At 32.9% G+C, this 17,203-nt stretch overlaps 1 protein-coding gene across 2 annotated transcripts in view; it reads right to left on the bottom strand.

The window, feature by feature from the left end:
• Nucleotides 1-9,881, bottom strand: part of LOC106470380 (glypican-5-like) — a 154,508-nt gene extending 144,627 nt beyond the window's left edge. For both annotated transcript variants that reach the window (XM_013930933.2, XM_022399754.1), the window contains exons 1-2: nt 9,522-9,881; nt 8,370-8,528 (exon numbers count right to left, since the gene is read on the bottom strand). In XM_013930933.2, the coding sequence (XP_013786387.1) occupies nt 8,370-8,528; nt 9,522-9,720 (358 nt within the window). In that variant the 5' untranslated portion in view covers nt 9,721-9,881. The remainder of the gene's footprint in view (nt 1-8,369; nt 8,529-9,521) is intronic.
• Nucleotides 9,882-17,203: the final 7,322 nt, after the last annotated feature.

Here is a 17,203-nt window from a genome sequence, read left to right as displayed (position 1 = left end):
GCACAAGTAGCGATGTACGGTAGGCATAGCAACACAGCGAAGAGTACGTGTGTATCAGCACAAGTAGCGATGTACGGTAGGCATAGCAACACAGCGAAGAGTACGTGTGTATCAGCACAAGAAGCGATGTACGGTAGGCATAGCAACACTAAGAAACTTGGCTCGACTGGCGACTGTGAACATTATCGTTTATTCCTTTTCAGTATGAATGCTATAACGCTTGTCTATTCACATTTCAAATCTATTTCTTGCTTTATACATCTAGAAGTAGTACGTTTGTTAACACTCTAAAACAGGTAAAGAACATTAATGAACATTCAGCGTAATAAGGCAACTGAAATGTTGACAGCTTAGTTTCCTTAGTAAAAATAAGTAATGTACATTTAGTGCATGGTTATCAACATCTGATACAGTATGTATTTTCTGTCTTGCCCATTTTTTATTTTATTCTTGTTGTCACAAAAAAAAGAGAAAAGAAACGCCCCAATATCGTTTCTTCGTATATACAAACTGGATAGTCAAACGATAAGGTAACAAATAGAACTGAATCAACCATGCGGACAAAATGCAAATAAATAAGTCTTCGACTATTTTCTTTCAGTAAACATATATCATCACTATTATGGCGGTATGTCTGTGGACTTCGATTGCTAGAAACCGGGTTTCGATACCCGTGGCGGGCAGAGCACAGATAGCCCATTGTTAGCTTTGTGCTTAACTACAAACAAACAAAATCTATTGATCAATTTTCAAAGAAAAAGCTAATTTATTATATACAAAAAAGCATAATCTTGGCAAGTAACAAAACGCTCGTTTTTCAAGCGAAACTGAGTTTGAAAATACATGATATTTATATAATTACATTACAACTGCTTTCCTACGTCTTCTGCAACGTGCCTTTCTCGTTTCAAACAAAATACGAGTTAAAATATCAATAAATACTGGGAAATTTCCTCAGAAATTGGTATGCCTGATTATAACTAGAAATTTAGAAAAACATCTTAATCAAGTTAAAAATGTCCTCTTTTTTTTTGTGGTTCACGTTGAAATTCCCCAGCACCTTCTTTTTGAAGCATCAAAAACCCACAACAGTGTTTCTTAAACTGCCTGAAGAATAGATCGAACATGTACTTTACTTTCTCGAACCACTATCAACAGCCCCCGGTGGCTCAGTAGTAATTATGCTTAAGGCTTATAACGCTAAAACTCGCGTTTCGATACATGCGTTGAGCACAGCGCAAATATTCTATCCACCGTGTAGCTTTGCGCTTAAACACAAATAAACAAACATCTATTAGTATATTAGCTTAGTGATGTGTTTCAACAAATTCTATGTAAATTGGCTTTGTCGTAACTAATTTAAATTATTTCTGTGAAATTAAGCTTAATGGTAAAATACCTAGTTCTACATATGATTTATTATCAATTTGTGATGAAATTCTGATAATGACGTTGTAAAAAAAACGTTTTAAACATATAAAAAAGTAGATTAAAGAAAGTTTGTTATGTTTAAATGTTAGGTTTGGTGTTTGTATTTAGCTCCAACGGGTTATCTGCGCGTTTTCTACCGCTGGGAATCGAACTCCGGATTTTAGCGTTTTAAGTCTGGAAACTTACCGCTGGCCAATCAGTGGTCATTTATATGTTAAGAAAGCAATTTATGTTCGATACTATTTGAAATAACTAAAACAAATAACTAAAAATAATCCAATAATTATAACAGCTGTATATTTAAGTTTTAAATAGTAAAAATCTGAAAAACATGAATTCTATTTTACAAAAATACAAATATCGTGGAATAATGATATATTACAGATTTAATCGGAAAGAACAAGTTAAAGTAATGAGGGAAAACATTGAGTTACGGTTTGTGTTTTTGTGGAAAACTCCTGAAAAAGTTATAAAGCGAAATGTTGAGTGTTCAATTAAAGAAAAATAACAAATTTAGTGTTATAAGGTAGTTTATTTCTAGTCTTAGGATAGTTAATATTGTTGAATCTGAAAAAATCTATTTATAATGTATACATAAATTTGAAATAAAACATTATGAATATTTATAACCAAATGTGGTGATTATTTAAAACATAAATTATTATGTAACAAATATTGTTAATATGTACTTAAAACCTTGTATATTTAATATGTACTTATATACTAATATTAGCTTACTTAACTTTAATAAAGCACAAACGATTCACGCTCGAGTAAATCTTGTGGATCACAATGTATATTGTTTTGTTTTGTTTTAATTTTTCTGTTGAAAAACGATATTATTGTTCCACATAATTTCATTTATTTGATCAGATTATCGAATTCAGATCATAGGTCCAGATCAACCTAGAATACATATTTAGTACAAGATAAATACAAAATGGGGAATTTAAAAACTTGCAAATAGGCATCTTAAAAAAGTAAGGAAACAAGGCTGGATATATACTGTAGACATGTTTGTTTGTTTGTTATGAATTTCGCGCAAAGCTTCACGAGGGCTATCTGCGCTAGCCGTCCTTAATTTAGCAGTGTAAGACTAGAGGGAAAGCAGCTAGTAATCACCACCCACCGCCAACTCTTGGGCTACTCTTTTTACCAACGAAAGAGCGAGCATGTTTGGTGTGACGGGGATTCGAACCCGCAGATTGGGAGTCAAGCGCCCTGGCCATGCCGGGCCTACTGTAGACATTATTAACTCAAACTACAAACCCCTATTTTGGCTCCACTTGTTCCCTAGAATTACATTTATGCATTTCTATATGTGTAAAGCTATAGCAGTTAATAGTAAAGGTTTTGAAGTGTTTTTGAACTGAATATTTACTGTTTAGGGTGCTTTTTGCCCGAACGTTCTATTAGGGTTTTGTACAATTCCTTGCGATTCCTATTATGAATCACTATCGTCATTTATGATAAATTCTCTGTCACTTTCATAATAAATTCACATTATATATTTCTAAACCCAAATTTGTACTTGTGTTGTTATAGGAAGCCGTTCGGATTCTTTGAGTGTATGTAAAAATCGGCAGGTATTTATGTGCCACGTTGTGAAAGCGTGCATTCCTGTAATAAACAGATAGTAATAAAACAAACTCTTACGGACTTGGTTGAAATTATATACTTATTACTTTCCTATGTTAAATTACTAGCATGTCTGATTCTCGAATCACTAAGTTTCATAGTTCTAATTATCACATTTTACCCTCTAGCTTAAAAAACTAAAGCGATAAAACCAAACTTAATTACTAATATGCATATATATACTAGATGTTTGAGCTTAACACTATATCAACTTCTTCAACCAGCAAATAACATTTTGATTACTACTAAAAACTACAAATAACATTTTAATTACTACTAAAAACTACAAATAACATTTTAATTACTATTAAAACTACAAATAACATTTTAATTACAAATAAAAACTACAAATAACATTTTAATTACTAATAAAACTACAAATAACATTTTAATTACTACTAAAAACTACAAATAACATTTTAATTACTACTTAAAACTACAAATAACATTTTAATTGCTACTAAAACTACAAATAACATTTTCGTTACTACTAATAACTACAAATAACATTTTAATTACTACTTAAAACTACAAATAACATTTTAATTGCTACTAAAACTACAAATAACATTTTGATTACTACTAAAAACTACAAATAACATTTTAATTACACTAAAAACTACAAATAACATTTTAATTACTACTAAAACTACAAATAACATTTTAATTACTATTAAAACTACAAATAACATTTTAATTACTACTAAAACTACAAATAACATTTTAATTACTATTAAAACTACAAATAACATTTTAATTACTACTAAAACTACAAATAACATTTTAATTACTATTAAAATTACAAATAACATTTTAATTACTACTAAAAACTACAAATAACATTTTAATCACTACTAAAAACTACAAATAACATTTTAATTACTACTAAAACTAAAACAATTATTAATTCTTCCTTCTACTAATTTATATATGTATATATATACTGAAACCATAGCACTAGTTTAACTAAAATGATTTATTGTAATTTTAGTTTCAAAAGTTTTTACGATAAGTACAGACAACGATACTTTCCTGCACAACAAATCTATCGTTTATCACGTGCTACGAAATATGTTAACTTTTTATAACAAGTTATACACACCTTGCGTGATTCGACGTATATGGTCCTAACATGGGATGATTATACGCGAGACAAACCAGTTGCAAAGAGGTAAGTGAAAACATTTGGTAATGCATAAAAAGTGTACCAAATCTCGTAGTTAATTATATTGTTTGTTGTTAAGCATAAGGGTACACAATGGTTTATCTGTGTTCTTCCCACTGCGGGTATCGAAACTCGATTTGTAGCGTTGCAAACCCTCAGACTTACCCCACCGAGCCATCGGGGGAGGGGGAGTAGCCTAGTTTATCAATGGAAATTTGTAAACTCATCACAAACCAAGTTTATAAAAAATGTTTTTTAAGAACAATCTCAATTCTTTGGAGCTGTTATTTCTATGATATCCTGGTTTGGCCAGGCCTAGTAGTTAAGTCAATCACTAGCAATCTGAGTGTGGAGAGTTCGAATCTCACCCTTTCAGCCTTAGAGGCGTTATAATGTGACGGTCAATCCCACTTTTCGTTGTTAAAAAAAGTAGCCCGTGAGTTGGCGGTGGGTGGTGTTGACTGTCTGTCTATCAGTACAAAATTAGGGATGGCTAGCGCAGATAGCCCTCGAGTAGCTTTGCTCGAAATTCAAAACAAACAAACAAACGATCCAATTCTGAATACCTAGGCAAATTATTAGCAGTTTAGCAGTATAATAGACTAAAGTGTGTGTTCATTACAAACCTACAATTTCTTAAGATTATCTTCACGTTCAAAATTTTATGGCCATTGCTTTCAAAATTAATTTTGTGAAAGTGTTGATCAATTGGCACTTATAGAATTGTTAGTACATATAATTCATTACATGAAGAAATAACGACAGTCAACGAAGTAAAAACGTTTGAAATTTGAGGTAATTCTATGATAACGGTTGGCAACATAGTCAGCGATGTTAAACGCCGAAAAATAGCGAGGCAATGACAATCATTTCTCTTACTGTTCCTGTACATATATCAAAGCGAAAAACAACAAACACACACACATATATATATATATATATATATATATATATATTTCATATTTCTCTTATTAAGTCCATTACAGATTTAAGATCAAAGAATAATGAAATAATGTCAGATCTTTTTCTTCTTCTTTTTTTTTGGCTCCAAGTCATTGCCTTTTGTTCAATAGCAGACAGCACTCGTCAGCTAGGCAGGACATATGACAGCCAGAATTATATCTGAAATGCTGATTGTATGCAGTGCAAAACAAGAAATGATAATGTTTTGAAGTTACATGTTGAAAGTTAGCGAAACATTGGACATTATTTAATATTTGTAAATAGATAACACACTATACTACGTATACATATGTCCGCATTCCTGCGCTAGCCGTCCCTAATTTAGCAGTGTAAGACTAGAGGGAAGGCAGCTAGTCATCACCACCCACCACCAGCTCTTGGGCTACTCTTTTACCAACGAATAGTGGGATTGACCGTCACATTATAACGCCCCCACGGCTGAAAGAGCGAGCATGTTTGGTGTGACAGGGATTCGAACCCGCGACCCTCAGATTGCGAGTCGAGCGCCCTAACCACCTGGCCATGCCGGGCCTTTAAGATGCACTCTTCACGGTTAAGCTTTTTTTTAAATCCAAGTTTTATTTTTTTGTTGCTCAAAGAAGTGTTGCAAGAGACCCTTAACAAGCTGCTTCCACAGTAAACTTACGACGGTAAAAATCGAGTTTCTATACCCGTAGTGGGCAGAACACAGATAGCCCATTGTGTGGCTTTGCGCTGAACAACAACCAAACCGAACTAAACAAGCTAGCTGGCTATTCGCCAAGATAGATGAACATACGCCAACGAGACCAGAAACTACACGGGATTTAATATAACTCATCGATATGCGTAATGTTGGAATTGAAGCTGACAACTTCGGTTTAGTGAGCAGAATTAAGGATGAAATAAAGTTAAGAGTTCGAAGAAACTGTTGAAACTCACCCTTTGATATTAAAAAACTCGACATACTCTTTCTTCTACAACTAGTAAACTTCTTCTGTTGTTTTTTTTAACGACCTCTGAGAAAAAGTAAAACTATTTCTAAGAACAAGTGCACCCTTTAGCCTCTAGCGATAATTAACTATTCACTCTTAACACTAAAAATTTGCTACAGATGTGGCTAGCATGCCCAGATTGCGAATTTCGAAGATCCTTGGTTCACGACCCTTTGCCGCAAAAAATAAAATCCCCCATGTAGATGGCACAAGAATAACCCATAGTTATCATGGGTGGTGTTCCCTCTACTTTATCAGTTCAAAATTAAGGACAGCAATGATCAGAGAGTATTGGGGAAAGAAAGGTAACAACAGTACAGACTTAATAATATAATACAAAGGCCCATAATATCCAATTGTTATGGTCAATCAAAATATTACACGTGACAGCCAATAGTGGAAAAAAAGTTAAATTCCTATCACAAAACAAAGATGCCCCCGCCAGATTCTTTTGTTTATGTCAACTACGTGGTAAATCTCGGCAGCAAAAAGTTAACCTAAAACTTTGGATTCAAATGGAGAGATAACCTTTACCTTTGTAAAGCTCGAGCACCAAGCTACGCAAGGGATCATTGTTTGCTACAATTTCACTCTGGACAACGTACAAAAGGTAAGTACAGAAGGACTTGTTGCAGTCCGTTTTTACCATTGATGGGCTTGGTCGGCACGTCGACACGGGGATCCAGGAAGTGTAGCCCGAGGAGGCGTAAAATATTTATACGTGTTGAAACTTGTAGGCCTGCATCACCTGGATTTAAATGAAAAGCCAACTAACTCGTGAAAACGTTTCTTGTTTAGTAATAATTTCGGGGGTGAGGAGGGTGCCACTCCGTATCTCCACCCGTTTTCACATTCTCCACACTAACATTGTTTTATTCCTGGCTTTCGGCAAATTACATTTAAAAGCTCGTGAAAAATAATTCATATTATAGATAAGCATATAATAAAGTATCAGAACAACGTAGATTTTCCCCAGTATCACGTACTTTGTTCGAATACTGTTTGTACAACATTCATTACCCACTCAATGCACGGTGGGAAAAAGCCAAAAAAAAAAAAGGAGAAACGCTAGATAATCACACAAAAGTATTCAACAAGTATACACAGACGCGAACACAGTGACGCTTGGATCGCGAATAAAATACGCACCTGTACCAATGTTAGCGTAGGGCGACACCGTCAATTCAAATGTCGTGTACAGGTTGCAGAGACCAATTAGTAACACAGTGCACAAAGCTATTAAAATTCAATGAATTAGACCGTGTAAAACGTTATATATGTAAGAATTAACTAACTAAAACTTTAGTGTCCTGTTAGATGAACTAACTAAAACTTTACTCTCCTGTTAGATGAACTAACTATCTAAAACTTTAGTCTCCTGTTAGATGAACTATCTAAAACTTTAGTCTCCTGTTAGAAGTAATTAACCAACTAAAATCTTAGCCTCCTGTTAGAAGTAATTAACCAACTAAAACCTTAGCCTCCTGTTAGAAGTAATTAACCAACTAAAACCTTAGCCTCCTGTTAGAAGTAATTAACCAATTAAAACTTTAGCCTCCTGTTAGAAGTAATTAACCAACTAAAACCTTAGCCTCCTGTTAGAAGTAATTAACCAACTAAAACTTTAGTCTCCTGTTAGAAGTAACTAAAATAGTTTATTTTCTATCATTATAATAGTCAATGCTTAGATTGTTTGTAGTAATTCAAAAAACGGAAACAATCTAAAAGTTTTAAAATAAATAACTTCTACATTGTATTCAAAACTATTAGATGAACACCTCTTGCAAGCAGTCTGTTGATACAAGTCTTGTTACACACGTATTTAGTTTTCTAATTTTCTTGTTTTTTCGCCACTTGATGATAGTTGTTAGCTGGTACCTCTTAGTAGTAATTGTAAATATGATAAAGATTAGAAAACTGGGTAAACATCTTACTGATACTCATACAACGCAGATTTGGAGCACAATAATTATTTGAAATCAACACTTTACCGGTTGTTCAAATCGGGTTTTGTTGCAAATGTATGTTCTTTGTTTAGTTGTGACTCCCCTCACACACACAAATGTAGGTAAATCATTAGGAGACAAAAGGTAATTTATAGGAATGATCGTATGACTAAATTTATGTGTATTGACCAACTACATCGTTCGGCTTATATTTTCGACGTCATCTAATTACATACGAAATATGTGACAAACCTAAGAACTGGTTGGTGCTTGTCGTGATCAGCGTTTTCAGATAGGAGCCGGTGCTCTGAAGTCTAAGCTGAAAGTCTGTTCTTGCTGCCTTTTTATAGCTTTCTTCCATATCCTGAGTACAGCATGATCTGTTGGACGGGCATAATTCCAAATGATCCCCTAGAACAAACACATCAAGTAGTGTGTCACCTAGATAACTAATATATACAGTAAACACTACAAGAATAAGTATTTAATATCAAAATAAAGTCGTTTGTATATGCATATCGGAGCAAGAGAAACGTGTTTATATTGAGAAAATACTTGTAAACAACAACAACAACAAATCGAATAAAGACAATAATTCACTATAGCAAGTTTAGTGCATGACAAAAATCCCAACAAAGTGTTGTTTTACGTAGAGTTCAGCCACCTGGTGGCAAAGGACGTAATGCTCATGAAATTTCTCGAAAAGCTCATGCACATATTTTGTATGGCTATTTACTTTTGGGGTAAATAACATAAAGTTCAAACAAATAAGAAATACATTTATCAACTCACACGTATATTTATATATCTACTGTAATATCATTTGAAAACAAACACCAGGATTTGCATTATAAAATTGCAAATACACATTTTAATCCCCCTACAAAAGTACAGTATTCTAAAGAACGCTGAAATAAATTTTGTTTCTTTTCTTATTCAAATTGCTGCTAATTGTTTTTTCTTTATAAATCAGATACTGCAAATTATTCATTGTTATACTAAAAAAGAGGGTGTAACAAAAATTTGCGAAATGTACAATGCCAAATGTATTTATCTGTCTAAATGAAAAATAAATTAACAATTTTAGGCCACATAGCCGTTCAGTTAGTAAAGTAACAACTAAAGAAAACTATAAATAATTTAAAGCCAGATCAAAGTATTCAATTTAACACGTTACAACCACAACATAAGGTTCTAATATATATATATATATATATTCTTCTCCATTAGTCTATACGATGCCATTAAGATGCTTTAACGTATTGAAAACAGGCCAAAGTGTTTATCATGAACAACGTCAATATAAAAAACACTATAAAAACCTCTTCTGTAGAATTAGATATGTTTATATTTGGCTCACTTTCGTAGAGAACATTAAGTGTACAGAAGGTTTGTTTCCTTTACCTTTAATCTCTCTTTCCGGTACTTGACGGGATTTGCCTATCTGTTTTATAGCGAATATTTGCCGTACGTCCGAACACGAGGCAGCATCGTTCACCGGCTCCACGTCGCCGAAGGTTTCCGCCCTTGTGTCGAGGATTTCCACCGACACTACGAGAAGCAGTGCTGCTAACAAACAGTGCGGAACAATTAAACGTAGCATGTTTAGGGTTATCAACAAACTGCTGAGCTAGACCGTCCTGGAATTGGATATCCAAGGCACGTAAAGAAATTCTATCACGAGAGAACTTATATTAGCGAAGCCAGGTGACATGAATTATCATCTCCCTTCTCTTCCACTTGCTGCGTGATTACTGCAGTCATACCGGCTTCGTAAATGTTTGGAGAAGATTTCGTTACGTCACAACAACATTTCCCTCCTCATTGGTTATCGCGAAATGCGTCATTTTACATGTTATGAAACGCTAAAATATATATTTTTTACAATAACATCCAATACTCTTTGCTATAGTGTAAGCTTTACAGCCTGATATGAATTAAATTAATATAATAAGAATCAAGAATAAATAAGCAGTTTTATTTCTATTTCTGTATTTTTTAGTTGAAATGCCTTCAATAAGAGAAAAAAAAAATGTTTGTTCGATACCAGGAACTATGATACATATTTGTTAAAATGAAAGCACATTTATTTATTTCTTGTCTCTCCGAGTGAGTTTAGCAATTAGCTAAGATAAGTGATAAGAAGTGTTATATAGTTTTCATTTGTACTTATAAAAATGCATACATATATATTTCTCCCCTCTACGCATAGAAATTCATAACGGTATTAGTAACCACGTTTTCCAAATCAAATGATCTATTCCCCTGTTTTCAATAATCTTAAATTATAAATCTAGACTTATTTCATAATTTTTATTACTTGATAAAAAAACATATAGCCTCAGCAAAAGTTCGTCGTTTACTTTTGTATGCACGTAATTAACGTGAAATGAAAAAAAAATCATCAAAAGCTGTGTCTTCATATTGGTTAAAATAAATAGACTGTTTGATGACAAGTAACCCACTTTTTAGAAAATAAACGTGTGGAGACGGTTTGACTGGGTAATTAAGAAAACTTTATTATAAATTTACGACGTTTCGACAAGACGTTTCGTCATCCTTAGTACAAGTAGCTTACTGGGTGTCTCTGTAAACTACTTGCACCTGAGGAAGATATAATTTTGTCGAACGTTGGATATTTATAATAAAGTTTTCGTCCTCAACCCGTCTCCGAACGTTTAAATATAATGTTATCTGAATTTTACATCCCCGTACAAATGAATTATACAGTAAGGTGTGTCCTTGACCCCGTATTACGTGACTGAACATTATCCAATAGAAGTTTCAGTAACAGAAAAAGTTCATTTCGTTTTTTATTATTACGGTTCGCAAAAGCGGTTGTTAATATATAAAGTATCTTACTACATGTTCCATTTTTTCAGTTGGTGACTTTATGCGTTGTTAACAATCTTAGTATTCCATACAAGGAATGATTTAATTTGGTTATTTAGGTATATATAGATGAAAGCAGCAATACAATATCAAAGAAACGACCTCTAAAGTTTAATATGGAAAACAGTCTCTCTACAAAGTTTGTTTAGTGCACCTCAAGAACTCATGAAATAAGAATTATTCAAAAAAATCTCTCTTTAGGAAATGTTATCTCTATCAAATTCAAGAACATGACAACATACGAAAACTAATGTTGCCTGCCAGAAATGGCTGCATAACTCTTTCACCAATTTGTTACTTGCATAGTAAGTTTTACATTTCGTATTCTATGCTTAAGTTATAAGCTAAGGGTCACTTATTATTACATCATTTTAATATAATATTTGAAACGTAAGATGCATTGCACATCCAGTGAAATGATGTTGATTTCCGAAGTAAATGTTGTATATCATCCATAATAATATTTACTTATAACTGAAACTGATTAGTAAGAGTAAAACAGGAAACTGATTAGTAAGCTATCTTCGTAAATTTAAACCAAATGAAACATAGAGCTTTCATGTTTCTCTTTGAACCGTTATAACTGTTCTGAAAGAAAATGTGTTTCAACTAGTCTATTCTGATTATTGTAGACTTTATTAGTAGTTTAACTAAGGTTTGCTTACACTGGACTAGAGTAGTTTTTAAGAACTTGCAATAGCAGTCAGTCTTCCTTTCGTTCCTGAAAGTTGAGTTCTGGTTAATGTCCGAAGACAAAGGAACCAAGGCTATTTGGTCATCTTATTTTCGACACCACAATTTGTTTTCTGTCAAATTGTTTTCCAATTAAGACGTTTTACTCATAACGCTGAACTTAAATCTTCGTTAGTTCTTCGTTGAATCAGTCTGCTGGAGCCTCGTTCTGGGAAAATTTCCAATCTCTGAAATCACTGCCCGATTGTTGCCCTCCACTTCCATCATACAACATTGGTTAATGATCTTATGCTGACTGTCTTTTAGTTTGTCAAACGGTGCCTGTTGTAGTTACGATGTTTTCTTTTCTTTTGCTAGAGCAACGGAAGTAAAAGTTTCTCAATGTATTTTCACATGAAGTTTGTTATGTTGTTATGTTTCGAAAATATAAACAAGGTTTCCATGTGATTATTTTGAACGTAATTTAGTCTGTAGGTTATACATTGATTGAATTGCTATTTCGTGTTTTGTCATGTCATGTGATCTTCAAATTGTACACAATTAAGCTTAGCCTGTGACTATATAGAAGTAGTTCATTTAGATATATTTTTACACGTCTTTTAGCTCTTGCGGAAGATAACGTTAATTCACAAAAATTGGGCAAAAAACTATCTCACCATTACAATTATTATTTCCTCCATCTAGTGGTCTCTTTCTTGACACTGAATCAGAAGAATCTATTCTTTAGATTTGCAAAGTTCTAATAAATGCTATGGTGCCCTTCTGCTTGATTGTATGGAGCAGAATTTATCATCTTTACAGTTTAGCCACGACAATTACTATATATATATATATGTTCAGTTGTTCTATGACTGCAAGTAGGTATGATGTAGACTGCAAGTAGGTATGATGTAGACTGCAAGTAGGTATGATGTAGTAGGTCATTTTCTAGCTTGGAGTATTCACACCATATCCATTGTTTGGGTGCCTCTAATTGTTTTTTTATTTTATTATTGATATCTTCATATGCATAATCTATGTAAATATGTTTCCAAGCTAAATATAATAATTCACAAAACAAATTAATAATTACATTACACTTTTCCTAAACTGCTCATTATTAGTGGGCGTAACATCTGCAGAATCACGTGTTTTTGTTAAGTGTCCTCTTATACTCTTTAGTTGAAAATCTGCCTTTAGATAAGGCTTCCTGAAATTTCGTATTCGTGTATAATGATAAACAGAAAACCCAGTTTGCCGTATAATGATGAAGAGGGACCGAAATTTGCTACTGATGTCAAGTTAGTTACCTTATTCTTTGATTATAGTTTATACCTAGATGAAAAATATCCCCCCCAAAAAAAGAAACAACAGCTTTTAGTACTCATAATAAGCACCCTAACTACAAATATACTTTAAACTTTTTTTAAGCATAACCCATTCTGAATTGACCTCATCGACAGTTGTTTACTAACGGCAATAACAAACACATGTTAAAGATATTAATAATACATAATTAATATAAATTTTATCAAAGCTAGAAAATATCACGTCTTATGTTTATCAAAGTCGCTACAAAAAGATACTTCAGACCATAAGAACTAATCCTGTGAATACTAAAAAGTGTGATTATACAGGTTCAGAGAGCTTTACAGCAAAGTTATGTCAAAAAACATTATTTCTGATCAAATGAAATAAATAATATCTATTAGATGGCAATTTATCACAAATCACGACAGGTACATTAAACATAATCAGCTGAAGAACGCATAACTACTTTCCTGGTGATACGTTAAAATTACGAAACCTTTATTATCTAATTATAGTTTGAGTTTATCTAAGACTCAAGTTTAGAAAAAAAACAAACATAAATAACATTCCAAATTAGTGAGGTTTTAAAAAGAGGTTATTTACTACCTTATATAGTTTAATTAGATTATCGACTAATTATTCAATACCTCTCGTTATCGTTGGTATGTGATTACGTCTGAAACAGAGATAAAAAAAATTAGAGAATTAGCAGTAACAAAGAGTTCCTACAACAAATCGTCTAATTAAATATATTGATCATTAGAATATAAATCCATTGATTAAATGATCAAGTAGATGTAACACACTCACATATATATGTATCCTTTATGTTTCTATATAAATACTATATATATATATATATTTATAATCTTTATTAGATATATACTTAAATATTCATATGTATGTACCTATATAAATGCTACTAGTAAACGGGAGCAGATAATACTGATTATTATTCTATTTTAACCATTCTGTCATTTAACACTTTAATACAATTTAAGCGTACCACCTAGCGGAATAAATGAAAACTAGATTTATTTATATTTTCTAAAAATTAATACAGAGTATAAATAAGCCACCTCACCATTTGGTAATAAAGGAATAGTTTGTTTGTAATTAAGCACAAAGTTACACAATGGGCTATCTGTGCTCTGCCCACCACGGGTATCAAACCCGGTTTCTAGCGTTGTAAGTCCGCAGACGTACCGCTGTGACACTAGGGGATAATAAAGGAATAAGTCACAATAGCTTTAAAACTTTACAACATAAAATAACTAAAGTATAAAACTTTGAAATAAAATTGCATATTACTTATATCAAGTACAATTCAGTTTTGTTTTCAACCGATACTATTTAAATTCAAATTCTCACTCAATTGTTAGTAATAATAATAATTTAAGCAGTAAAAAGGAAACACTGGAGTAAGCATTATCACATCAAACTCCCTTGTCTCTGGTAACACGTAAAATGATATATACTGTTAGATAGAATTTTTATGAAAACCAGTTCTTAATCCCTTTTTATAATTAATTAACTGGTTAACTGTGTTTGAAGTAAGGCTTTCAGGGCGATTTGGTAGCACCGAAGGCTGATTTTGAATAGGACAATCTGTATTCGTCAAAATTACACATTTAGAATATCGAACCATCAAAAAGGAAGAAATAGACAAAAAGTCTTGTAACAAACATTAATTTGTTGGTTACACAACTGAGCATTTTTAAGTATAACAAAAAATGTGATATGAAATCCATATATTTTAGAAACAGGTAGATAATCAACTGATTGATTTTTGGAGATTATATACAATTTCAAAACAGTTAATTTACAGGTTTTTACATGACATTTGCTGATGATTTTATTTTGTCACATCTCCTTTACTTCAAGGATACAGCTTTATTTATTGATAGTTATTAAAACTTCAGAAATATGTATGTATTTAAACAATCAAAACAAAAAACATTGCTTTCGTAAGTGCAATATTAAATATTCCGAGGATAATTTTCTTCTGAGGGATAGTTAAATATATAACTATAGCTGTTTAATATTTCTCCTCAATGCTGTAGTGCTAACCTTCAAATACTGAAAACTTTGACCCAAAACATTGTAGTTTGTGGCTAAAAATAGAAAAACATTCGGTATTTGGTATTTTCAACTTAAAAGGCACCTTATGTTTTTATGAGCTAACGACCAGGTCAGAGACCCCTAACCTTTAGACAAGACCATCCATACTTTAGAAGTGCTGACCCAAGGAAGGCCAGTCAGCGGCCTTACGGTAAGCAGAAAGTACTGTAAATACAAGGCCTCGCCAGGACCGCACGAAAACAACCTTATAAAAAAAAAGAACAAAAATTGGAAACGTAAGTATATTCATTACATTTTACTTACAGAAAACAACGAATGTTAATAAGATGCTCCCAATTAACTAAAACTATTAAATTTACAAAAAGTCACTAAGTGGAATAGGGCAATTTAAAGTAGATGTACCCAGGGCCGGATTAAGATTTAGTGGGCCCTACGCTCACGTAATATTTTGGAATAATAATAATGATGATAATAATAACCCACGTTTTCCTCTATTCTGCTAGTTTTACGAACCATAATTTTTTTGCTTGGGTGGCCTGCGGGGCCCGAGACTAGGTGGCCTATGCGTTAATCCGGTACTGAATGTACAAATAGTTATTAGTTGCCTGATTATCTAACACACTGTTGTATAGTTGTATAATATAAGTTACATTTTTAAAGTTATAAATGTAATTAACACTCATAATAATTATTCCTCCTCGGGGGGGTTTAAATGACTTCCCCCCCCCAGTGGCACAGCGGTATGTCTGCGGACTTACAACGCTAGAAACCGGGTTTCGATACCCGCGGTGGGCAGAGTACAGATAGCCCATTGTGTAGCTTTGTCCATAAATTCAAAGAAACAAATTAAATGACTTATTTTTTGTCGGAATATTCATTAATACACATTAAACATTTTTCTTTGATACATATACCTTTATCTTACGCCATATTGTTGTCTTAGTGCAAAGCTACACAATAGGCTATATTGCACTCTGTTCATCGCAGAGAATCGAACCTCAGATTTTATTTGTATTATTGACCATTAAGTAACCCAGCTACACAATCTATAATTCTACGGAGGTAGACGCTAGTCGATGTTAGCTCGTTCACAGTTTCAAGAAACGCTGTCTGACCCAAATATTTCTTATGTTCGATATAACGTCATATCTTGTATAGCTTGATTTTTTTTTGTTTTTTTGTTTGTTTTTATGAGTCCCTTCAGAAAAACGCTACAAAATTAACAACGGCACCATCCCACTGATAAAATTTTTGTTTCCCAAGAAAGATATCCAATATTTCCTGGTGAAACAATGAAAGCAACTGTATATACATTAGTTTTAAAATCGCACCTTTGCACAATGCGAATAACTGATTGCACCGTTTCACCTGCAAGCAACTGGAAGTCTTGACGACCAATTTGATATCCTTCCTTGGATTTTGAAACGTTTTTGCGTTGATTTACAAGAGGTTGAAGAGTAGTTTGGGGTATCGATTAACACAAAACGCACCCGTGGTGAGAGATTTTCTTTGCATCATCTTCACGATTAACAATATTTCCTGTCAGACTCATAGTGCCCTCCCCCCAGTGGATCATCAATAAGTCTACATGCTTGTAGTGCTCTCAATCGGGTTTCAATATGTGTTGTGGGCAGAGCACAGAGAGTCCACGGTGTAGCTTCGTTATCTTCCAACATAAAACTGTTTCTCATTGAAAAAATTTCCTCCTTATTCAGTTCAGTTACAGCTACTGGATACAATATCTTCCAGTATTAATTTATATAAAATGCAATTAACCTTCTGCAGTTTTATTATAATAATTATTTTTCGTGCTTACATGTCAATAAAATGTCCGACAGAATTGCTCTTTCATTAAATATAAAACCGCTGATATCTCGTCAAAAGAAATTCCAAGTGTTTTGCGTCAAAAATGTATACGAATAGGCCAAAACTTGAACATTTAGTTTAAAATCGTCGTACTTTCATAAAATATTCGTTAACACTACTTAAATCTCGATATATATATATATTCATTTACTGGATTGTTATAAAAAGCTGTCTAAACATGTAGAAAATTATATTTATATCTGTTACGTCTCTGTTCGTTTATTAATTCTGGCAGAAATTCTTCCCGAGAAACTTCAGTGATA

The sequence above is a fragment of the Limulus polyphemus genome, unplaced genomic scaffold (assembly GCF_000517525.1).
Source record: "Limulus polyphemus unplaced genomic scaffold, Limulus_polyphemus-2.1.2 Scaffold103, whole genome shotgun sequence".
NCBI classification, from domain to species: domain Eukaryota; kingdom Metazoa; phylum Arthropoda; class Merostomata; order Xiphosura; family Limulidae; genus Limulus; species Limulus polyphemus.
This window is presented reverse-complemented; position numbering and strand designations above follow the sequence as displayed.